Genomic DNA, 24227 nt, shown 5'->3' with positions numbered 1-24227 from the left:
GCGCCACCATGCCCAGCTAATTTTTTGTATTTTTAGTAGAGACGGGGTTTCACCGTGTTGACCAGGATGGTCTTGATCTCTTGACCTCGTGATCCACCCGCCTCGGCCTCCCAAAGTGCTGGGATTACAGGCTTGAGCCACCGCGCCCGGCCTAGACAACTTTCAGTTACAAGATGCATACACTCTGGGGATCTAATCTCTAGCGTGGTGACTCTAGTTAATAATACTGTATTGTGTACTTGAAATTTGCTAAGTAAGTAGATCTTAAGCGTATTTCACTGGGCTCAGTGGCTCACGCCTGTAGTCCCAGCTATTTGGGAGGCTGAGGTTGGAAGATCCCTTGAGCACAGAAGTTCCTGTGAGTACAGTGAGTGATTGCTCCACTGCACTCCAGCTTGGGAGACAGAGAGACACCGTGTCTCTAAAAAATAAAAAAAGTGTTCTCACCATGGAAAAACAAAAAAACGGTAACTGTGAGGAGACATATGTTAGCTAACTTGATTGTGGTAATCCTTTTACAATGTATACATATTATCAAATCACATTATATACCTAAAATACATACAATTTTATTTATGTATTATAAGTATAAGATGTTATACCTCAATAAAGCTGAAGGAAAATAAAATGCCAAAATATAGGAAGTTCTTCAGTAACTTTCTTATATATACCTATAGTACCAACTCTATTTTCTTCTTGTTTTTGTTTTTTCTACTTTTCATTATAAAATTTTTCCTATGTGTAGAAGAGAGACTAGTATAAAACCCACGTCTAGCTTTAACAGATACTATATTAATATTTTGTGATTATATTTGCTTCATCTACATTTTCTGATGACATTTTAACACAAATTGCAAGTACCATGGCATTTCACCTCAAAAGCCTTCCAAATGCATCTTTAAAAAGTAAAGACAGGGTATGGTGGCTCACACCTATAGTTCCACCACTTTGGAAGGCTGAGGCAGGTGAATCACCTGAGGTCAGGAGTTCGAGACCAGCCTGGCCAACATGGTGAAACCACATGTCTACTAAAAATACAAAAATTAGCCGGGCATGGTGGCACACACCTATAATTCCAGCTACTCAGGAGACTGAGACAGGAGAATCTCTCGAACTCAGGAGGTGGAGGTTGCGGTGAGCCGAGATCATGCCACTGCACTCTAGCCTGGACGACAGAGCAGGAGTCTGTCTCAAAAAAAGAAAAATAAATAAATAAAGGTAAAGACAGGCATAGCACAGTGGATCACACCTGCAATCCCAACACTTTGAGAGGCTGAGACAAGATGATCATTTGAGGCCAGGAGTTTGAGACCAGTCTGAGCAATGTAAGCAAGACCCTGTCTCTACAAAATACTTTAAAATTAGCCTGATGTTGTGCCACGTGCTTATAGGCCCTGCTACTCACAAGGCTGAGGTGGGTGGATGCCCTGAGCCCTGATGTTTGTAGCTGCACTGAGCCATGATCATGCCATTACACTCCAGCCTGGGTGACAGAGCGAGATCTTGTCTCTAAAAAATAAAAATAAGTACATAAAAAGAAGCAATTCCCTACATAACCATGATGCTATTATCACAATAAAATCCAGCTCCTTTTTACCTATTTCATGCAGGACAAGGAGGTCCTATCATGATGGACAGGGTTTCACAGAGAGAGAGCCTGTTAGAAAGTTTGGAAACAAATGTTCATCAATAGAAGATTCATTAAGTAAATTATGACATATTCATACTATGGATTACTGGAGAATACTAAAAGTGATGTAGTTCTATACATGGAAACACTTCTACAATATCACTAGGTTTTTAAAAAAGGATATCTCAAAATAGTAGGTACTGTTCACATTTCATGTTCAGTGTGATCGTGTGATCCAGTTCTTGCTTTAAAATGCATTTGATGTGTGTGCACAGTAACAAAGTCTGGAAGGATGGAAATCAAAATGCTAATAACACTTGATCTTGGGTGGCAGAGTTATGGATACTGGTTTGTTTGTTTGTTTTTATGTTTCGGCCTCATCTAAATGATTTTATTATTTGGGTCTTCATTGGTAAGCAGACAATAGCGTTGTTGCCCCTCCTGATACAGAAGAGCAGGTATTGAGGAACGTCTGGGGAGATGTGTCCTTTGGCCTGTGGACACGCAGAATGAATGGCATCTTTGTTTTTATAATACAGGAAGGTGATAGTCCAAAATAAATTGTCATCCCAACAGAATTCTTGTCATGACACTGAAAAACTACCTATGGCCTTGTTTTGTTTTCCTAGTAAAATATACGTAACACAAACTCTACCATTTTTAAGTGTCTAGTTTAGTGGCATTAAGCACATTCACAGTGTTGTGTACTCATACTGTCATCCATCTCCAGAACTTTCTCTTCATCTCCAATTGAAGCTGTATACCCACTAAACACCCCTTCCCTATTCCCTCTCCTTCCAACTCCTGATAACTCTTTTCTACTTTCTGTCTCGGTATCTCCTATTAATGGAACCATCCAATATTTGTCCTTCATGTCTGGCTTATTTTATTTAGTGTGATGCTTTCAAGTGTCATTCATATCGTAGCAGAATTTCATGTCTTGTTAAGGCTTGCATAATATTCCATTGGATGGATATACCGTATTTTGTTTATCCTGTCATCAGCTCATGGACACTTGGGTTGTTTTCACCTTTGTGGTTTTGTTTTTAAGTGATATACTGGTTTAAGTTCAAGTATTTGAGACCTGAAAAAATTTCGAAGCAACAGAGAATCCAGGGTAAAAATAAGAGAGAAGGGAGACAGATCAGCATTGCTGTTTCATGAGACTTGAAGGAGCAGCTTTCAAAGCAGAAAGCAGAAAAACATTTTTTTTCCTCCAAAACTTCTTTTTCTCCCTGACTTTTTCACCTCTCCCTGCTCAATCACCTGATGAAAGTGGAGAAGTAGTAAAAACGAGTAGCAGTTAACTGTGACTATTTCTCATCTAACTCTTCTGCTAATGTGGATGTGTTTGATTTTGGTTTTTTCTGGTGTTGTTTTGTTTTTTTACTGCCTAGGAAGCAGGTAGTTACTGCCTCTTATTGTGACATTGCTTTTTATAAGCTTAACCATAATTAAGATGACATCTGTTGGGTTGTTTTATACCCACATAGAATTCATTCATTCATTTCATTCATTGAGAAAAATCTCTCTTTAGCACCTACTATAAGCCAATCATGCCCCACAGTGCATAAAAGGGCTTGTCAAAAAGTAAATTGAAGCCGGATGCAGTGGGTCACGCCTGTAATCCCAGCACTTTGGGAGGCCAAGGTGGGCGGATCACCTGAGGTCAGGAGTTTAAGACCAGCCTGGCCAACATGGTGAAAGCCTTTCTCCACTGAAAATACAAAAATTAGCCAGGCATGGTGGCAGGTGCCTGGAATCGCTTGAACCTGGGAGGCAGAGTTTGCAGTGAGCTGAGATGGCACCACTGCACTCCAGCCTGGCGGACACAGCAAGACTGTCTCAAAAAAATTAATTAATTAATTAATTAAAACGCTCATTCTCAGAAAATACATTTAAACTACACACAGCTCAACATTAAGTGACAGGCCGGTATGATAACAGTTTCCTAAAGTCATAGCTTTGTGTCAAAGAACGTATCCAAAGGACTGTGTTTCTTCATTACTGGTATTTTGGTGATTGCTCTGATCTTGTTTACCTGGTTGATCTTCCTGCCAGGTTCCACTTTCAAAGAAAAGCAATTGTGGCCAGGCGCGGTGGCTCATGCCTGTAATCCCAGCACTTTGGGAGGCCGAGGAGGGCAGATCACGAGGTCAAGAGATCGAGACCATCCTGGTCAACATGGTGAAACCCCGTCTCTACTAAAAATACAAAAAATTAGCTGGGCGTGGTGGCACGCGCTTGTAGTTCCAGCTACTCAGGAGGCTGAGGCAGGAGAATTGCTTGAACCCGGGAGGCGGAGGTTGCAGTGAGCTGAGGTCTCGCCATTGCATTCCAGCCTGGCTCCCAGCGATGGAGCGAGACTCTGTCTCAAGAAAAAGAAAGAAAGAAAGAAAGAAAAGCAATTGTATGGCAAGTGCAGCTTACTTACCTGCAAATGGGTGAATAGTTGTAACTGAATCCATAGAAGACTTGTTCCTGTTCATTTCACTTTGTCACGTTCCCATATTTGACGTTCCACTTATGCTGTTGGGCTTTTCCATCATTCCTGTCATCTGCCCCAGAGAAAGCAAGTGGGGCAGAACCTAACTTAACTAGGTCCCTGGAGAGAGATGGTCACTGCAAACCCTTCAGACTTGATTGTTTTCCCTTGTGCAAAGTCACCACTGATGTGCCCACCCTGAGGTATTGGCAAGGCTAATCAAGCTGGTTTCTTTGTTCGTTTGTTGTTTGTTTGTTTTTTGAGATGGAGTCTTGCTCTGTCACCAGACTGGAGTGCAGTGGTGCAATCTCAGCTCACTGCAACCTCCACCTCCTGGATTCAAGTGATTCCCCTGCTCAGCCTCCTGAGTCGCTGGGACTACAGGCATGCGCCACCACACCTGGCTAATTTTTTGTATTTTAGCAGAGATGGAGTTTCACCATGGTGGCCAGGATGGTCTTGATCTCCTGACCTTGTGATCGGCCTGCCTCGGCCTCCCAAAGTGCTGGGATTATAGGCGTGAGCCACCGCACCCGGCCTTAATCAGGCTTTCTGAACACCATTAAACTGGGTGGATCTTGTTACCTCAGAAAAGGTTTATTTGGTTTATTTTGTTTGTCCTCCCCTCTTGCCCTTAGACCATCATCTGCAAATAGCATAAGCAGCAGCGCGTCTTCAAATCATAGCGGCCACACTCCAGAGCCCCCACTGCCACCGGTTGGAGTTGACCTCGCCAGCCGACTGTCCAGTGATGAAGGGGAGATGGACGGAGCCGACGAACCCGAGAAGCTAGACTGTCAGTTCTCCACACACCACCCCAGACCTCTTGCGGTAGGCCTCCTTCTGTTCCTTGCCGTGCGTTCCTCGCCTGTGCTTTGCAGACACTTAGGTGATCATACTAGAGGCATGATCCTTCCTGAGGCAAGGCTGTTTGTGCAGTGTTTTACAAAAAGGCTTATCGTGAATTTGAATGATTGCCTTAGAAATACCCTTGAATATTACAAAAGGAAAGGAACAGGCTCCCAGCTGATTATAATCCCGAGTACTTCCACATACTACTAAAAAGAAAAAAAGGGGAAAAAAGGATAATCCTGAGTATTTATGGGCTGCCTTGAAGTGAGCATGCTTGAGCTGACCCTCTGGCCTTGGCCATCTAAAAACGGAGCCTCTGATGTCCAGGGTTAGCTGGGTTCACCTGCTCGGGAAGCCGTCTTTCTCAGCAGCATGTCAGGAGCCAGCCCTTGCTGATATTCTCCCCTGTTGGTTCTAAGTATTACTGTTATGTGACCAGATGGCACCAGAACTGAGCGTGTGTGTGTGTTGAAGGAAAGAGGAAGCATTTCAGGTCACCATGATTACTGATTAATAAAAAAGGGTACTTTCTTTCCAATTCCTTGAATGAGTGCACGCTAACAATTCAGAAGGTCATTGAAACTGAGGTGGGAAACAGGAGGCATCGCTGGAGGCTTGTTTATTGCTTGCCTGCGAGCGCTTGAGAAGGGAATACCTGGTGCTGCCATCACAGAGCCAAATGTAGGGGCCTAGAACATGGGACCCCATGGTGGTTTACTCTGGTGCCAGCCTGAGTCCTGCAAGATCAGCTCTGACTGTCTCTAGACTGTAAATGAAATCCATCCTGCTCCTATATCAAGATAGAATGAATCCCTCTTCCCTCCTCTCCGTGTCATGAATGAAGGCCAAGTTCACTTCCCTTTCCTGGGAATAATGCTTACCTGTGGCTCACCATCAAGCCTGAGACTTTGCTTCTTGGTTAGTACAGAAAATAGTCAGGGACGATTCAGAATGCCTTTGACTGCCAGAAGTAGAAAACTCAGCTCATCTGGCACAAGCGCTGAGGTCACTTAATTATCTCATATCGTGGCCGGGCGCGGTGGCTCAAGCCTGTAATCCCAGCACTGTGGGAGGCTGAGGCGGGTGGATCACGAGGTCAAGAGATCGAGACCATCCTGGTCAACATGGTGAAACCCCGTCTCTACCAAAACTACAAAAAATTAGCTGGGCATGGTGGCGCGTGCCTGTAATCCCAGCGACTTAGGAGGCTGGGGCAGGAGAATTGCCTGAACCCGGGAGGCAGAGGTTGCGGTGAGCCGAGATCGCGCCATTGCACTCCAGCCTGGGTAACAAGAGCGAAACTCCGTCTCAAAAAAAAAAAAAAAAAGTTATCTCATATCGCAGGGAGTCTGGAGGCAGGTGCTCCCAAGCTTGGTTCAGCTTCTCCACAATGTCATGTAGCTGAGGGACAATCTCTGCAACTCCCTCTACCTTTCACACACGGTCCCAGTATGTCAGCTGCAGCTCCGATATTACATCCTCACCCAGTGGTGTGCCTCTCAGGTTGGAAAGGGACAAACAGAAAAGGGGTCTTCTTCCAAGATGCTGCCTTATGTTAGGAGAGAAAATCTTCCTATGAAACCCCCAGCAGACTTCCCCTTATATCTAACATAAATGGATCACATGCCCACCCTTAGATCAGTTGGCAGCAGAGAAGGAAGGGGTTACAGTGACGCAGGAGGAACCAGCCATGGTTCATCCCAAGGTTCTGGGAGGAGACCCACTTGAATACTGCTGTGTCAGATACAAGAACAAAAGTACGATTCTGTTAGCAAGGAAAAGACAGAGAGAGGTGGGAGTGGGTGGCAGTTGGTGAGGTTGGCAACCAGTAGGGTCTGCCACGGTGGCCCACGCAGTGAGGATCTACAGCTCTGCTGGAGGCGTAACATGCCAGCTGGGAACTGGAGCTTCTCAGCGCCGAGCCTCACGTCCGTACAGAATCAGATACACAGGTAGCAAAGACAAAACAGTGCCTCCAGCTCCTGAGTCTGAAAGAGATACGAGGCTCTCCAGAAGGCCAGACTCTGGAGCACATCAAGACATTTGTCCAAATGACAAGCTGCCAAGCTACAGTGGATTTGCTAAACTCGGGATGTGGCACAGCTGTGTGCCCTGAATGTTTTGCTGATTTAAATGGAAAAGCCATGGATGTGTGTCTTTGCTTTGTCCTTTCTCTTGTGGCCAGTTGATACATTAAATCATTGTTTATAATGGATGCTTGCTCGGTGCATCTTTAGCAATTGGGATGAGGGAAGAAATGATGTCTAGACCTGGAACAGCTCCCATGTGCTGCCGGGGACCAGTTTCTGTGTCGGAAAATTCCCTTCGTATGTTTTCTTGCTGGTCAGTAAGCACTTAACATGAAAATGCAGAGAAGCATTTTTCATCAGCAGTACTAGATGGGTGACAAGATTTTAACGCAAAACCCCCCAAAATACCAACAGAAACAGAACAAAGGGAAGGTCTTGCATTTCCTCCTGAGAATGGTTCCAAAGGCTGGTTCCAGGACGAGTTTGTGGAATGAGTGCCAATCCAGCCCTGTGTCTGGGATAGAGGCCAGGGAGCTGCTGGGAGGCCTAGAGGAACGGGGAGAGCTGCTTTTGAGTTATAGAGTCATTTGCAGACTCGCCTGAGCCCTAAACCAGCCAAATGCCACCTTCTCAGAGGCTGCTTCTTGTATTTCTGTCTGCTAGCCTTCCGGTTGTCCCAACATTATGATCAAATGTTTATTAAACATCTGAAGGCCAATATTTCATCCACATATTTTAAGAGGGATAGTGTGCTTTAAATATATTCTGGATTCCTGTCTCCCCAATCCATTTGTTAGCCCAAATGCCTACAGTCCTCTTACTAAGGAGATGGAAGAGGATGAGCTCCCCTGTCTGTAAACTGACAGTCAAGTCAGGTGTGTAGGCATCCTGTATATAATGTAAAACAGCCATGTCATGAGTCCAAAGCTAAGTGTAATAAAGTAGGCAATGGGTGTGCCATGGGAATTCACAGTGGGAGGATCACTTAGATGAGAGCCCCTGGAAATGAGAGTCTTGATAAGGGAACCAGGAGAGAGAGGGGTGAATTGGGATTGACAAAAAGAAGAGGGGAGGACTGGGCGCGGTGGCTCACGCCTGTAATCCCAGCACTTTGGGAGACCGAGGTGGGAGTTCAAGACCAGCCTGACCAACATGGAGAAACCCCGTCTCTACTGAAAATACAAAGAAAATTAATTAAGGCATGGTGGTGCCTGCCTGCAATCTCAGCTACTGGGATACTGAGGCAGGAGAATCTCTTGAACCTGAGAGGCGGAGGTTGCGGTGAGCCGAGATCGCACCGTTGCGCTCCAGCCTGGGCGACAAGAGTGAAACTTCATCTCAAAAAATAATAATAATAAATAAATGATAAATTTTTTTAAAAAGAAGAGGAAAGGAGATAGCAGGGAGAAGGAACAGCAGGAGCAAAAGCTTCAAGGTGGTGCTGTGTCCCAGTACAGCCTACAAAGACTGATTGGAGGCAGAAATGGGATCAGGACTGGCAAAGGAAGCCGTTCAGCCTGGCTGGAAGCAAAGTGGCTCTGTTGACATCAGATAGGAAAGGTGGGACCTGCGACACCAGCACAGGCAGTTTCCATTACTGTGATGAGAAGCAGGGAACCGCCAAGTTCCTTGAGAAAATGTGGCTGGTAATAGGACAAACGGATGGTCCTGAAAAGTCACCCTGGGTGCTGATTATTGCTTCTCTAATTTTTTTTTTTTTTTTTTTTTGAGACACAGTCTCAGTCTTTCACCCAGGCTGGAGTGCAGTGACACGATCTCAGCTCACTGCAACCTCCATCTCCTAAGTTCAAGAGATTCTTCTGCTTCAGCCTCCCTAGGAGCTGAGATCCCAGGCACGTACCACCACGCCTGGCTAATTTTTGTATTTCTAATAGAGACGGGGTTTCACCATGTTGGCCAGGCTAGTCTGGGACTCCTGACCTCAAGTGATCCTCCCATCTCAGCCTCCCAAAGTGCTGGGATGACAGGCGTGAGCCATTGCGTCTGGTGGTGTTATCCCAAGAGTAGAGAACGTAGCCCGCTCTGTGCCACAGAAAATTGAATGTAGCTATTGTTGAGTTGTAATGTGAGGTTCTGCAGAAAATTCAGAGCTCGAACTACAGCTCTGCAGAAATATTTTTGGCTTCAGTATGATTTGCTGCTTTATTTTGAGTAAAATTGTGCCCCTGTGTGCTTTTATGCAAATGTTATTTTTCTCTGTATAGTTTATATTAGTTTATTAACCTGTAATCAAAATTAAAAATTTTTTTTCCTCACAGTTTTGCTCATTTGGGAGTCGCCTCATGGGACGAGGGTACTATGTATTTGATAGAAGATGGGATCGTTTTCGATTCGCACTAAACTCCATGGTAGAAAAACACCTGAATTCACAGATGTGGAAGTAAGTGAGCAGCTTTTGTGCAATATGTAAGATCTGAGCTGCCCCACAGTTACCTGAAACCTAACTTTCTATATAAATGTCAGTGGTTAACTTTTCATAGAACAAAATCATTCTGAAATCAGCATGCTTGATTAATTCTTAAATGCCAGCTCTTCTTAATGGTTTGCCTGAAGGTTTTGAGAAACACGAATGATGTGTTACATGCTTTGTCTTTTTTGGAGACCATTTTTGTGTTGGTAATCTAAATGAGAAGGATATTAGATATTGTTTGTTTACCTGTGTTAAAGGGCCTTTTCATTGCTCCTAGAGAATCTAAGGATATTAACAACATGCTTCTGGCTGAATGTGGTGGTTCATGCCTCTAATCCCAGCTCTTTGGGAGTCCGAGGCAAGAGGATTGCTTGAGGCCAGGAGTTCAAGACCAGCCTTGGCAACATTGCAAGACCTCTTCTCTACAAAAAATAATTTTTAAAAATTAGCTGGGTGTGGTGACAAACACTTATGATCCTAGCTACTTGGAAGGCCTGGGGTGGGAGGATCCCTTCAGCCCAAGAGTTCAAGGTCACAGCTATGGTTGTACCACTGCACTCAGCCTGGGCAACAGAGCAAGACCCTCTCTGTTAAAAAAAAGAAAAAAAGGCCGGGCGTGGTGGCTCACACCTATAATCCAAGCACTTTGGAGGCCAAGATGGGTGGATCACCAGAGGTCGGGAGTTCAAGACCAGCCTGACCAACATGGTGAAACCCCGTTTAAAAGAAAAAAAAAAAAAATTTATTTTTAAAAAAAAGAAAAAAAAAAGAACATGCTTCTACTTGTAATGTTAATGCTACAATATCAAAACTAAAGATTTCAGCCAGGCTCGGTGGCTCACGCCTGTAATCCCAGCACTTTGGGAGACTGAGGCAGGTGGATCACCTGAAGTCAGGAGCTCAAGACCAGCCTGGCCAACATTGTCAAACACCGTCTCTACTAAAAATACAAAATTTAGCTGGTGGTGCACACCTGTAATCCCAGCTACTCAGGAGACTGAGGCAGGAGAATCTCTTGAACCCAGGAGGAGGAGTTTGAGCACTCCACCCTGGGTGAGAGAGCGAGACTCTGTTTAAAAAAAAAAGAAACTAAAGATTTCATAATGGTGTAGACCACTTTCTAATTGTTTGCTGTCCTGTGAAAGCATCTGTACACCTGCCAACAGGGCAGATCCTGAGCAATGCTATGAAGCTGGTTAAGTTTGTCTCTGGCCCTTCCTGTCTCCCTAGGACCCCCCCACCTCACTTGTACTTCTCTACCCTGAACTCTAACTTATGTTCCCTTTCTTTTAAGTTCCCTTATTATCCACTTCCCAGTGTACTTACATCTTAATAAGGGATTCATAAACAGGGAAGAAGGCTTAATCTGAAAGAATGCTATTGGGAAGAAATAATAGGCCTAGACCCTCTCAAACCATAGCACGTAAGTGGCTAGCATTTTGGCCACTTGATAATGTAAGGGCAGCCCACTGGGTATCCCCATGCCCCACTCCTACAATGATGAGCTCTCAATATATCATCGTCCATTGGAGTCATGGATCATGTAAATCGGGGCCTAGATAGTCCAGGAAGGACAACAGCTGAGGCCCCCCACCTGCCCCCTGAGGCCCATTAGAGGCAAGGAAGGCATTCAAAAGAAACGGGAGGGAACAGAAGTCAAAATTTACCCCTCTCCCAGGTTTCCTCCTCTCCCCCAGGCAGCTACGACACCTCAGGCCCCTTTCTGGAAGCCTAAAGAGCTTCCAGACCTGAACTTATAGGAGAAGCAATCCCCATTTGTATCTGCATTGAGCTCTCATGCCAGACTTAGGACTAAATATTAATATTTACTGTAAGGTAGGTAAGGGCCACAAGAGAAGCTTATCATTTCTTCCCATTTAAGTGACTGCCCAGTGTGTCTAAAGGGCACCCTTGATATTTACATGTGTCCATTCCAAACAACAAATTGGTGCTGCACGTGAGGTGACCATGTTCTCAGTTACTTGGTGATTGAGCCTCTGCGCTTATTCCCCAAGACGGCAGCCAGCCCTGGTGATCCTCGAAGCTCTTTGCTCTCTGTGTTATGGAAGTATCAATCCCAGACACGTGGAAGGAATGTGTTGATCTGTATTTCACTCCCTGCTGTCCTGTCAGCTCAAGCTCCATATTCCTTTCCTCCTCAGGCACAGAAGCCCGAGCCACAGGGCATCAGGTCCCTCCCCCCTGTTCAGGACTTGCCTAACCAATCTGCTGTCACTGAGCAACATTGGGGCTGCCTGGGTGTCAACTCTGGAGAGCGTAGCACCCCGCTACCCTCTCAACCTCGCTGCCCAAACCCCAGGCCCAGGCGGGCCCGAACCTGCAGGGATGGCAGCCGATGGGGGCATGGAAGACATTAGGAAGAAAAGGAACGGCCAAGACTCTTTTTTCTTTAACAAGCATTTAACTCTGCATCAGGAGCCGCCAACACAGTATTCTCTTTCAGCCAGGTCAGCATCTGGACCTCCACGCCACCTGGCAGGGGAGGATGGGCACTGTCAGTAATTTATTCGCATCTGTGGGCTTTAGTATGGGACTTCCCTGGGCCAGTGTGCAACGCTTAAACCAGAGCACAGCCCAGCAAAGCTGAAATCCCCTGCCGTTTGGCACCTAGAAAAACACATAAACTGTTTAGCCTTGGAGGGGGAGGGACTCCTGAGGATAGGGAGCTGCCACATGCCCCTCACCCTGTTTCCCCCACCCTGTCTCCCCTCCCACCCCTGCTATCCACATGTGATTAGTGAGGCAAGAAAAGGATAGAAAGTGTGCCTCAAAAGAGCTGCCATCCCAGTCCCAAGTGCCAGCCAGGTGAGATTTAGGACTCAGCTCTGCTAGTCAGCATGAGTTGAAGCGTAAATTTATACTATTTAAATGGAAAATTATAAATTGAGACATTAAAAATGGATCCCATTCAGAGTCATTGATTGGGATCCTCTCTAAATGAGTCATCTGGTATTTGTAAATAACTTTTTATTACAAGTAACTGCCAAACCTCTGCCCACATGTATTTCTATGTATACTTTAGTGGGTAAGCAAACTTGAAGTCAAGGAAAGATGGAGTGGGTTGCTTATAGTACCACAGAAGGCAACAGAAGCAGCAGGAAAGTTGGGAGGCACCTCCCCCTCTAAGAAACGTTCCCCGTCCCTGTTAGGAAGGGGTTGTGCAGTGCCATACAGTTCTAAGAACGTGTGTAGACATTTCCAGTCTGATTATATGGGAGTCCTTGCCCAGCATGCAGAGTCCCTAACAATCGGGTATGGTGCTGCTGAGAATCCACCTGCTCACCCATCCACCTGCCCATTCATCCATCCATTCATTCACTCATTCATTGCAACAAGTATTTGTGGGGCACCTTGCTGAGTGCCAACAGATCTCTTACCTTCTTTAGGCTTGAGAGAAAGTAAATTCTCAACACCATCGTGGCCACTGTGAGTTTGGCAACATTTTTCTCTTATATTTGATCCCTTTGGTCTGACATTTTCAAGGACAAGGATCCCTCGGGATTCCACCCTAAAGATAGATGCCACAGGCTCCACCAAAGTGCAGACCGAAAGCAGAATCTTCAGAGAGAGGAATGCTAGGAGAAACATCTTATCTCTCAGCAGTTCCTCTTTCCAGAGTTCCCTGGCACTGGTCCTGATGCTGCAGCTGGGAGAGTGGCCTCCAAAGAAGAGAAAGGGTGGTGTGAGGCCCTGTGTGGCATGTGTTCTAGCCCACTGGGTCACAGGCTCTGGGCCTGCTCACCTTCATGTGCTGCTTTCAAAGAAGGAAAGCTAGTTCCTAATTGCTAGTGAGCCCCAGCTACGGTGAAAATGATTTCCCAGGGAGACCGGGAGAAGGAGCAAGGTGAGAAGCAGGGAAGGACCAGCTTGAGCACATTTACCTGGCTCCCAAGGGCCTTGTGCTTTCCTGCAAATTCTCATCCCTGTGGCCGCCCCGTGCCTCCTCCCGGTCTCCAGAGCAGCAGCAGCAGCAGCGCCCCAGGCTGTGGAATGGAAGGAGGAGTCACTCCCAGCGCAAGGGAGTTAGCAGGGAGGCCCCAAGAGTAAGCCACAGCCTAGTGCTGGCCTTGGCTCCTGAGAGTTTGCTCTGAGGCACTCCCCCAAGCCCCAAGCAGACCAGAGAAGGAAACAGTGGGTTTCCCCTCCCCTCCTGTCTTTCTCCTCCTACTGACATCCTACATTTATCTTTGGAACAAACTAGAAATCCCTGATCCCCTTCTCTGGACACATGAGGGTCCCACACTCACCTTTTCCGAACACAGGACAGGAAGACCTGCTAAAGGTCAGCAGCCACACCCCTGACAGCTCCTGTGAGCGAGAGCTAAGGTAGGGTGGGCTGAATAGGAAAAAACAAAGCTAGTTTGGGAATGGGCAACTTGTCATCTCACCATTCCCAAACCCCTAACCCTTCACACCCAGCCACCAGGAGCCGGCAGCCACAAGTCAGTATGGAAATGGCTCTCTGCTGAGGGAACCAGAGGCTGCAGATGGCAAAGGCAGGAGGATGCTGGCCCTGGAGAGGACCGTTCTCCAACTGCCTCCAGCCCAGAGCAGGGTGGGGAAGCCCTGAGAGTCCCTGGACAGAAGCTGGAGTGGGTGGAGCGGGGAAGCTCCGGCCCCTGTGTCCAGGTAGCAAAGCCCTATCCTCACATTTCTTACCTGCCACCAGGACCTACATGTGAGATGATCACTTCTCATTAAAAACCACCTTCATCGCTGCCAAGAAAAAAAGAGGGGGGTGGGTTGAGAGAGGAGAATACTGGGGAAATTTCTATTCTGAATAACATTGACCTCTTATTCATGAACCAAAATCAGGCCTTCTCCAGTAGTCAAGCCTGGGGAAAAGGATCTGAAAGGCTACTAAGCGTGATGCAAATTAGGTTGCTGGATGTTGCAGTGGGGGGTGCCATAAGGAGGGGCCATGCTTCAGAGTCTCCCATCTTTCAAGGCTTCATTCTCCATAGTCTGGTTCTGCCGGGGTGTCCTGTGTAGCCCTGATGCTCAAGCGTCATCGAGCCTCCCGAGCAATGCCGACCCCATGTCTCACTGACTGTCTTTCACTCTTCTCTCGTGTTTAGGAAGATCCCTCCTGCGGCAGATAGCCCCCTGCCCTCGCCGGCAGCCCACATCACCACCCCCGTTCCAGCATCCGTTTTGCAGCCTTTCAGCAACCCCAGTGCTGTGTATCTTCCTTCAGCTCCCATCAGCTCGAGGCTCACCTCTTCTTACATAATGACATCAGCCATGCTCTCAAACGCAGCTTTCGTGACATCGCCGGACCCGAGCGCCCTCATGTCCCACACCACAGCTTTCCCTCATGTGGCCGCAACCCTCAGCATCATGGACTCAACCTTCAAGGCCCCATCCGCCGTGTCCCCGATACCAGCTGTCATCCCTTCCCCATCCCACAAGCCATCCAAAACCAAAACCAGCAAATCCTCAAAAGTCAAAGACCTGTCCACCCGTAGCGACGAGTCTCCAAGTAACAAAAAGAGGAAGCCGCAGTCTTCGCCTTCCTCCTCCTCCTCCTCCTCCTCCTCCTCATCCTTGCAGACATCCCTCTCGTCTCCACTGTCAGGGCCTCACAAAAAGAACTGTGTTTTGAATGCCAGTTCTGCTTTGAACTCCTATCAGGCAGCCTCTCCCTATAACAGTCTGTCTGTGCACAACTCAAACAATGGGGTGAGCCCACTCAGTGCCAAACTGGAGCCCTCAGGACGGACCTCGCTGCCCGGCGGCCCCGCGGACATAGTGAGACAGGTGGGCGCGGTGGGAGGCAGCAGTGACTCCTGTCCCCTCTCTGTGCCCTCCCTTGCGCTCCACGCGGGGGACCTCTCTCTGGCCTCACACAATGCTGTGTCTTCTCTGCCCCTCTCTTTTGACAAATCAGAAGGAAAAAAGCGTAAGAACTCAAGTTCTAGTAGCAAAGCCTGTAAAATCACTAAAATGCCTGGTATGAATAGCGTTCACAAAAAGAACCCGCCCAGCCTTCTCGCACCGGTGCCCGATCCCGTTAACAGCACCTCCTCTCGGCAGGTAAGGGACCTCCTGGCACCGCCTTCACCGGCTCTGGGGGGCAGGGGGAGCTGGGCAGCGCCCCTGCTTGGCCGGGTGGCTCCGACAGGTAACACAAGCTTGACTCCTTCCCTCGTTCTCCCCAAGGGCAGTTTTCACCCTCTGCTTTGAGAGCACTTTATTGAACAAGTACTTGATACCACGCTCACTATGTGCTAGGCGCTGTTCTCAGTACTTTACAGATATGACCTCACCGAGTCCTCATGACACTCCAGTGCAGTGGGTGCAGTTAGCACTGTACAGATGAGGAAACCGGGGCATAGAGAGATTCTGAGTTCCCCGCTCCACATTGGTCAGTTTTATGTTTTGAGGTTCTGAGGACGTTGTCATTAAAGAGTTCTGTTGCTAAGAAGCTTGATCTGATCTGTTGGAACCCCTTAGGAAGAGCTTGAGGCCCAGGCAGGTTAGATGACCCGGGGTCCCACCTGGGAGTAGAAGCGCCTGTGCCCAGCTCCCAGGTGACTGTCCTTCCCACTTTTCTAGGCTGCCTCGACCCCCACGTCCTCCTCATAGAACTCATTCCTTCCTAAAGGAAAACTGCAACTCCCGCCAGCTGGCAGAGAAGTGTTCAATGCCACAGTACAAATAGGAGTGTGTAGGGTGAGGAAGCTGAGAGAGTGTGGCGCGGTCTGAGGACACGTTCCTCTCCCCTGAGCTTTGCTCTCATCCCTGAGTCTAGTCCTTCTGCTCCGGCTGGGGAGGCTACTTAGGAAAGCCCAGCCTCTGGGGCCGCTCGGGCAGAGATGAGGGAGCGGACGTCGGGAGGGGCCGGCCTGGGATTCTCTGCAGAGCCGGGTCTGGCGAGAGGACCGGCCAACCTGCCCCAGAGCCTAGACCCATCAGGGCAGTGTGTCCAGAGACCATTATACAGAATCAAGGGAACCAGACCCCAAGCCCAGCCCCATCTAGGGTTGAGGACTTTGGAGCAATGGGAGGCAGTTGTTAAAAGATGTTTTAATGTTTTATGTCACCACTTATGAGACTTGTTATAACCTCATGAAGAGCACAGCCTGAGGGGGATTCACAAATCACAAACACATGAGAAACAGCAAGTTTGGAACCCAAGGGCCAGACAAGCTGCAAACCAAGGCCAAGGTGAGAGGAGGGGGAGACACAGGTTCCCTCGCTGGAGCAGAGGGCACTGTTCTGACTCCCCATGGCCAGGGGTGTGGGGGAGGGGGCCCGGCACCCACAGGGCTCTCCCTGGAGGCTAAACTCCCTGGAGGCTAACTTGCTGCTCCTCACCCTGGAGGCTAAGCCACCGCCAGGGCCCAGGACGGAGGGCAGAGCCAGGGTATGTCTCAAGCTTAAATATGTACCGACTCCCCCAGTGGGGCTTGTGAACATGCATATTCTCAGTCAGCAGGCCCAGGCAGGGGCTTAGGAGTCTGCATTTCTAGCAGCCTCCCAGGCCACAGCTTGAACAGCAAGACCGTGGTGTCTCACTCATCTTAGATACAGTCCTAGCAGCTAGCATGAAGGTGATGGGCTCTGTTCCAAGTACTTCAGGTGTATGTGATTACTTGCTGTTACTCCTCTTTTACAGATGAGTGAACCAAGCCAAGGTACAGGAAGGTTAAGCAAGGCACCCAAGCCACACGCCAAGGCAGTAGCAGGGCTGGGATTGAAACCCAGGCGTTTTGGCTCTGGAGTCCGGGCTCTTGGGCTCCATGCCATTCACAGAGTGCTCTGTGTTGAGTAGATGTGGCTCTGGTGATTCTTTGGTCTGAAGGACTATAGGAAATGCTTAGTAAATGCTGAGGCAGCTAGAAGCAGTGGTGAAAGGAGCTGCCAGGTGCTTGGCAGCAGGGAATTTTTTAAAATCTGATGCATTTAACAGCTGCCTTGGGTCTGGTCAGCATTGGTTCTCTAATGCAGGTGAAACCTCCGTGCTTGTCACCAGGGCATTAAGAAAAGGCTTTATCGGCCAGACATTGTGGCTCACGCCTATAATCCCAGCACTTTGGGAGGCTGAGGTGGGCAAATCACAAGGTTAGGAGTTCAAGACCAGCCTGGCCAATATGGTGAGACCCTGTCTGTACTAAAATTACAAAAATTAGCTGGGCGTGGTGGTACACACCTGCAGTCCCAGCTACTCGGGAGGCTGAGGTAGGAGAATCGCTTGAACTCAGGAGGCAGAGGTTGCAGTGACCCAAGATTGTGCTACTGCGCTCCAGCCTGGGTGACAGAGCAAGACTCCATCTCAAAAAAAAAAAAAAAAGAAAGAAAAGGCTTTATCACCAGTGACTTCCAAGTGTTAGGGGGGAAAGTCAAAGGCCCTTGGGATCTGTGTTAATTCTGCTAGGAGATCAGGGGTGGGGGGTGGGTAACTCATGAGATTGAGAAATCCAAAGTAAACCCGTGCTTTGGGAACAAGTTGAGGATCCATTTAATTGCATCTGGTTGGTATAAGGCCAGAAGTTGCCACAGGGCTGTTAAACTGAACAAAAATCAAGACTCTGAATGTAGCCAGGTGCGGTGGCTCATGCCTGTAATCCCAGCACTTTAGGAGGCCGAGGTGGGTGGATTACCTGAGGTCAGGAGTTGGAGAGCAGCCTGGCCAACATGGTCAAACTTCGTCTCTACTAAAAATACAAAAATTAGCCATGCGGGGTGGTGCACGCCTGTAATCCCAGCTACTCAGGAGGCTGAGGCATGAGAATCACTTGAACCCCAGAGGCAGAGGTTGCAGTGAGCTGAGATCGCGCCACTGCACTCCAGCCTGGGCAACAGAGCGAGACTCTGTCTCAAAAAAATAATAGTAATGTAAGGCAAATGTCTTTACATAAAGGCAAGTTAATAGACAAGAGGAGCAGTTTACAGGATGAAAGTACAAGCTGCCTTTGCAGACCAGTCAGGAACAGGTTAGTGTCTGGCGTCAGCTTCCCCAAGGACCGGGCTCCCCGTGTGCAGGACAGTCAGAGGAAAGGGAAGAGCACGGTGGCCACACCTACAGGCACAGCGTTCCTGCCCTCCCCTCCATGTGAAGGAGAAGCCCAGCGCCATCATGCTATTTTTCTAAAGAACAGTGGAGTGTGCGTTACATCTCCTATCCAGAAAAACCGACCCAGCAAAAGATCCAGGTGTTTTATCTGCAGTCGGGCTGAGGGAGTCTGCGTTGGAAACAAGACGGGTTTGGGACTGAGGGTCAGAGGTGGATGAGCTGTGTGACCCTTTGGCCACAGGTAGAAAAGCCCAGCCTCTGCCGAGTGAAGTGCTCCCAGGAGGGGCCAGGCTTCTCCCCAGATGCCTTCCTCCTCATCCCTCCCCCTTGCGGTCCAGCCAGCTAGGGAGCAGTATGAAGAGTTCCCCACCGTTCCACTTTTCTTCTGGGAAGGAGAGGGCATCTCGAGGCACCCTCTGCAACATTTTCATTTTCTCTGCCTCTTATGATGGAAACACCAGTTCTGAGCCAGTGTGAGGGAATGAAGCACGCATTGTGCAGCCCTTCTTTCCCCTGGCGACATGTGGCATTGAGGGACCCTCCCCAGGCTGGCTCGCGTGTCTGAGTGGGGGCTTCACTGGTGTCTTTCAGGTTGGGAAAAATAGCAGCCTAGCTTTGCCACAATCCAGTCCTTCAAGTATATCCAGCCCAGGACACAGCCGACAGGTAAGTTACTGGGGTGCAAAAATCCATGTGGTCATCAGCAGAGCGGAGAGAGCTTGGGCATTGGGGTCAGACCCTGATTCAAACCTCATCTCCAGTTAAGAGCATGGCTACCTAGCTTCCAAACCTAGGCCTTCTAGTTATTAGCTGTGTGCCCTTGGGCAATTTACTTAAATTCTCTGTGCTACCATTTCCTCCATCTATAAAGTGGGAATCATACTGGCCCCTACCTTCTATGGCTTTTGTGAGGATCAGCCTATTCATGTAAAGCCTCTAGGAAATGCCTGGCACACAGTAAACCCGCAAGTGTTAGCTATTATTATTACCAGCTGTATGAGCTTAGGCACATTACTTCTCTGAGTCTCAGTTTTGTCGTTCATCAAAAGGCAAAATTGATGCCTCCCTCCTAAGTATATTAGAAAATTAAAGGGACTTACCAGCCATGCATGGTGCCTCATATCTATAATCCCAGCACTTTAGGAGGCCAAGGTGGGAGGATGGTTTGAGCCCAGTGGTCTGAGACTAGTCTAAGCAACATGGCAAGACCCTGTCTCCACAAAAATTTTAAATAGCCAAGCGTAGTGGCACATGCCTGTAGTCCCAGCTATTCAGGAGGCTGAGGCAGGAGAATTGCCAAAGTCTGGGAGGCTGAGGCTGCAGTGAGCTGTGCTCACACCCTGCCCTCCAGCCCGGGCAACAAAGTGAGATCCTACCTCCAACCAAAAAAAAAAAAAAAAAGAGGAGGGGGGCCTTGCCCCTAGTGTCCGTCCATCAGCATTCTCTCAAAGCCTCTGGTGAGCTGCAGCCACCATTCCGGAAGCAGTTTCATGGCAGCAGTACTCAGGGTAGGCTTAGTAGTTTTTATAAACGAGGTATAAGGGTAGTGGATGTGTACACCTGAGACAAACGCTGCTCTCAGTGGAGTGTGTGTATATGTGTCCTGGGGAGGACCAAGAAGGATTGGGAGGTGGGGTTTTGCCTCTTACACATGACTGGAAAATGCTGTATGTGTGCGCGTGCGTGTGTGTATAGCTGTGTTGTTACGTTGCCTTAGGTGTGCCGCGTGTTTATAGACACCAAATAGCAAATTAGCAATGTGTTTGTCTGGGTTTTGCCCTTTGGGATTTTCCCACAAATCCTGGGTAGAGTTTGGGTGAAGATGATGAGGAAATAGTTTTTGTTTCCCCAGGTCAGGATATAGTTTAGTATCTTCTCACCATTCTGAGCCCTTTCTGTGCCAGAACACCTGCAGCCCATCATGTGTGCTGGGGTGGGAAGGCACATTTCCGCTCAGGCCATCAGCCTCTGTTGATGGGGCGTCTTGTAGAGGTTGCAGTGTGTACATACAGACCTGCATGTACTCATAGGTCCGGGTACACCTGCTGGGAACCCAACATGCTGGCAGTCAGCCCTGACAAATATCATAATGGCCACCACTTGTTCAGTGTAGCACATAGCCTGCAGAGAGAGGGCTATGTGGTATGTCCTTCACACACACTACACACATTTACACCTTTTCACAACCCTGTGAGGGACAGGATGATTACAGATGCAGGTGGCTACACTGAGAAGCTAAGTAACTTGAACGCAAAATCTCTCTCCAAAGCCGCTGTGTTTAACCCAACACTGGACTCCTTAGATAATTCACTGTGTCATTTGTAGGTTATGCAGGAAGAGGTGAACTAATGGAGAACAAAAACAAAGGCATCAGTTATTCTGTCCACTCTCCTAAAGAGGACTCCCATGAATGTCCACGGCAACTGTCCTTGTGTTTTCCTCCACAGTGAGGACCTCTGTGAATGCCTTACACGCAGGGATCCATCATCTCATTTGCTCTTGGATCCTTTAGATCCATCACCTCATTTGCTATTCCAGCTGCCCTTTGCCAGATACGGGAGGTGGGATATGATCCTCTCTATTATAGATGAAAAAACTGAGGCTCCATCCTTGAGTTCTCATGGGTAATCTCAACTGTATGGTTTTGAAACAATGTTTCTTTTCTTTCCTAGAAGAACACAAACAGAACGGGCAGGATAAGGACTCTTCCGTAACAAGACTATGAAGCCACTTACTTCCACACCAATTCCAGGCCACCTAATCCCACTGCAGGAGGCTATGAGGAGGGAGGGAGTGGACTTGGGGGAGAGTCTGTTTTCTGTGCACTCCCTGTGCCTCTGACCTTTCTTCTTTTTTAACTGACCAATTTTTAGTTTCGAAGAAAAAGAAAAAGGCAAAAGAACGTGAATTTGAGATTTACAGAAAACAGTTCCAGTGTTTTGTTTCTGTCGTCTTTCCTTTCATTCGCCATGTTTTTACATTCTTCCAAATTTGGGGTCACTCCCCTAGCTCCTGATGCTGCTACTGTACCATCCTTTTGCTCCAGCCATGAGAGCAGACATGATGGAATGTTGGTTCCAGGTTGGCATGCTCTGAAGCTCTTGAACTTTAGCACAGGCAGAGCCCTTTTTCTTCCCATCCTCTCCTCCCGATCCCTTCCATCCCCCCATCTGCCATTCTGTGGGTCCTTACTGGCCTTTGGGTCTCACAAGATCTCCTCAGGGAGAGGGGGCTTTGCTGGGGAGGAGCTGAGAGTGGAGAGCTGGAGGGTGGGTGGGGTTCCCTCATCCGGTTTCCATAGCTCACCAGGGCTGGAGCCAAATGCTATAGGCAAGATTGAGAACAGTGGCCATTTAATGATGTGGCTTACCTAATACTACTGTCCAGCTGTGCAGCTCAGAAAGGATAAACCAGTCAGGGACAGGGGCCAGAACAGGTCTGAAAATGTGGCAGCAAGCAGAGCATGGTGGGTAGGGGATGATCCCTAAAAAAAAACATTCTGGGGGCTGTGGTGGTCTGAGCAGGTCAGGAATCTGTAGAATCCCTTCCAGGGAGCAGTGTGCCAGTGCCCAAAGCAAGGTGACCCAGGAGGGAGAAATCCCAGGAAAAAGGTCGTGAGAGCCCAGAAAGCCACTCTATGAGGAGGCCCGGTGACCACAGCTGCTAAAGGTTCTCAGACTGCCTTCCCGGGCTAGGAAGAGACCTCCAGGGAGAGCTTCTGCACAAGGACGTGTGTCAGACCTTTTGTGAGAATAAATAAGATCATTACCCATCCCCATGCCCTGGGCCATGGGGACCTGGTGAGACACCCTTGGGTCAGCTTGTGCTGTTTTAGAGACAGCCGTCCCCAAGAAGGGATGGTAAGGACAGCCACTGCTCTGTGAAGAAAGCCATTTGGAAGAGCCACGCTGGGGCCCAGCAGCTATAGAACTATTCACACTGGAATTTTGAAAGAAACAGCAATACCATAAGCTCTAGTAGGGAATCATAATCAGGAAAGGAATTCACAACATAAAATAGGCGTTCTGTGCTATTAATCATGTAAGTTTGCATACAATATATGGCAGACATACTGGGAGGTTTTGCTTCATCCTTAAATCAGCAATGAATGCTAATTTCACAGCTGGGCAGAACCCTCATCCCCACCCGGAAGTTCTCCTTTTCTTTCCCGTTCCCCCAACCCAAAGATCAGACTACTGTTAAGCTTCACCACACAATTGGAATTGCAAAGACGGGAGGTAAATGGAGTGATTTGCATCAAATGGAATTGCACTGACAGTGTTTCTTATAGGATTACTAAATTTTTTAATGTAACATGATTTTTTTTAAAAATCAGGAGTTGATATTAAGTACTAGGATATTAAGTTCAGATGATTTCATTTTTGTTTCTACAGTGTTAAAAGTGCACTTATATGCTGGTTTATTTACATCTTGGGAAAAGAGACTGCAAATTGAAGGAAAGATTGTTACTTTTTCTTTTTAAAAAAAAAAGGTTAAGGCAGATTTTAAGACTTATAAATGTTTAAGAAATTATAAACAAGGTTAGACCCTTTGAAAAAAAGTTGAGAAGATATTCTTAAAGTAAATTTTTATAGTGTTAATTTTGTAATAATTTATGTTTTACTATATTACAGAGCTAACTGACCAGAATAGTTTCAGAAACAATATGAAACTTAGGAAAGTTTAAGCAATGTTTATATTTTTAAAATGTTCTTTGAATTATGTTTTTATTGTACATTTCTTCAGACTGAAAAGTATGTACATATCTTTGTTATTTTTGCACAATTTTGTCTTGTTCGGTTTCAGAAGTCTGTTGTTTTTTATAATTTATTTTGAGTTGTAAAACTTGCAGGAGTCAAAACAAAACAAAATCTCCGCAACAAAATAACCCTCTGATTTATAAACTCTTATAGTCAAAGAGGGAAAACAAAGGTTGAGAGATTAAGTGGCTGCTTCTGAGAAATAATGTCTCAAGGACTAATGGAGCAATTCAATAGGTTTAGATGTTGTAGCTCTCTACATCTTGAATTGGAAGCTGGAATAAAGAGCCCTCCCCACCCCCACCTTCATCGAATGCTGCTTACTTTGTCAAAAGACTGGCTGTGACCAAGATGAGGACATTTCTGGAAAACTGGGCAAAAAGGGAAAGCCCACGGTATTTCTTCCTTTGCAATCATCCACAGGTTTACTTTCTAATGGTGTATTAAAAACTTGCAGCTTGAAAAATGGAATGCAAATAAAAGGTTCTCTTTGGGTTTGTCTTAATGGAGTTAAACTGGAGCAGCCTATAAAGCATTTTTTAGGGTGATGTCCTCTGGGTCCTTCTGTTCTGCACACCCACTCAGTCTTCTCTCCCAGCCCCTTGACTGCACACACCCCTCTTTGCCTGAATATCTCCTGACTTGTCGCCAGCCATAGAGGCTCGAAAGCTCTGGTTGTTAAGCATAAACAAAATGCATAGACCTGTCAGCCATAAAAAAAAAAAGAAAAGAAAAAAAAGCGACATGGATAACTTGTATGCCTTCTTTTGTATCAATGTACCAATTGTAAATAATGCTGATCAACCTTTGTAGAGAATAGTTTATACAGCATATTCTATTATTGCTGATTCTCAGTGAACTCTTGTTTTAAAAAGAAAAAAAGAAATTTTCTATTTACACCTTCTATTTTGCTATGCTGTCAGCCCATGGCACTTTAACAAAACTCTGTGGGTTTTACGTAGCTGGTCAGTCATGGGGTATATTAAATAACTTGTTGCA

General features: G+C 47.2%; 1 protein-coding gene across 14 annotated transcripts in view; it reads left to right on the top strand.

Moving 5' to 3' along the window:
• Positions 1-23968, top strand: part of ATXN7L1 (ataxin 7 like 1) — a 273039-nt gene extending 249071 nt beyond the window's left edge. For 7 of the 14 annotated variants that reach the window (XM_017515421.2, XM_017515418.2, XM_017515422.2 and 4 more), the window contains 4 exons: positions 4754-4946; positions 9277-9398; positions 11591-11896; positions 14528-15873. In XM_017515421.2, the coding sequence (XP_017370910.1) occupies positions 4754-4946; positions 9277-9398; positions 11591-11896; positions 14528-15635 (1729 nt within the window). In that variant the 3' untranslated portion in view covers positions 15636-15873. Of the gene's footprint in view, positions 1-4753; positions 4947-9276; positions 9399-11590; positions 11897-14527; positions 15874-19059; positions 19135-21140 lie in introns of those variants that run through there. The other 7 variants (XM_017515425.2, XM_017515430.2, XM_017515424.2 and 4 more) reach the window with 6 other exon arrangements.
• Positions 23969-24227: the final 259 nt, after the last annotated feature.

Source organism: Cebus imitator, unplaced genomic scaffold, assembly GCF_001604975.1.
Source record: "Cebus imitator isolate Cc_AM_T3 unplaced genomic scaffold, Cebus_imitator-1.0 Scaffold550, whole genome shotgun sequence".
Taxonomy (NCBI): domain Eukaryota; kingdom Metazoa; phylum Chordata; class Mammalia; order Primates; family Cebidae; genus Cebus; species Cebus imitator.
Note: the sequence above shows the minus strand (reverse complement) of the source record. Positions and strands in the feature narration are given on the sequence as shown.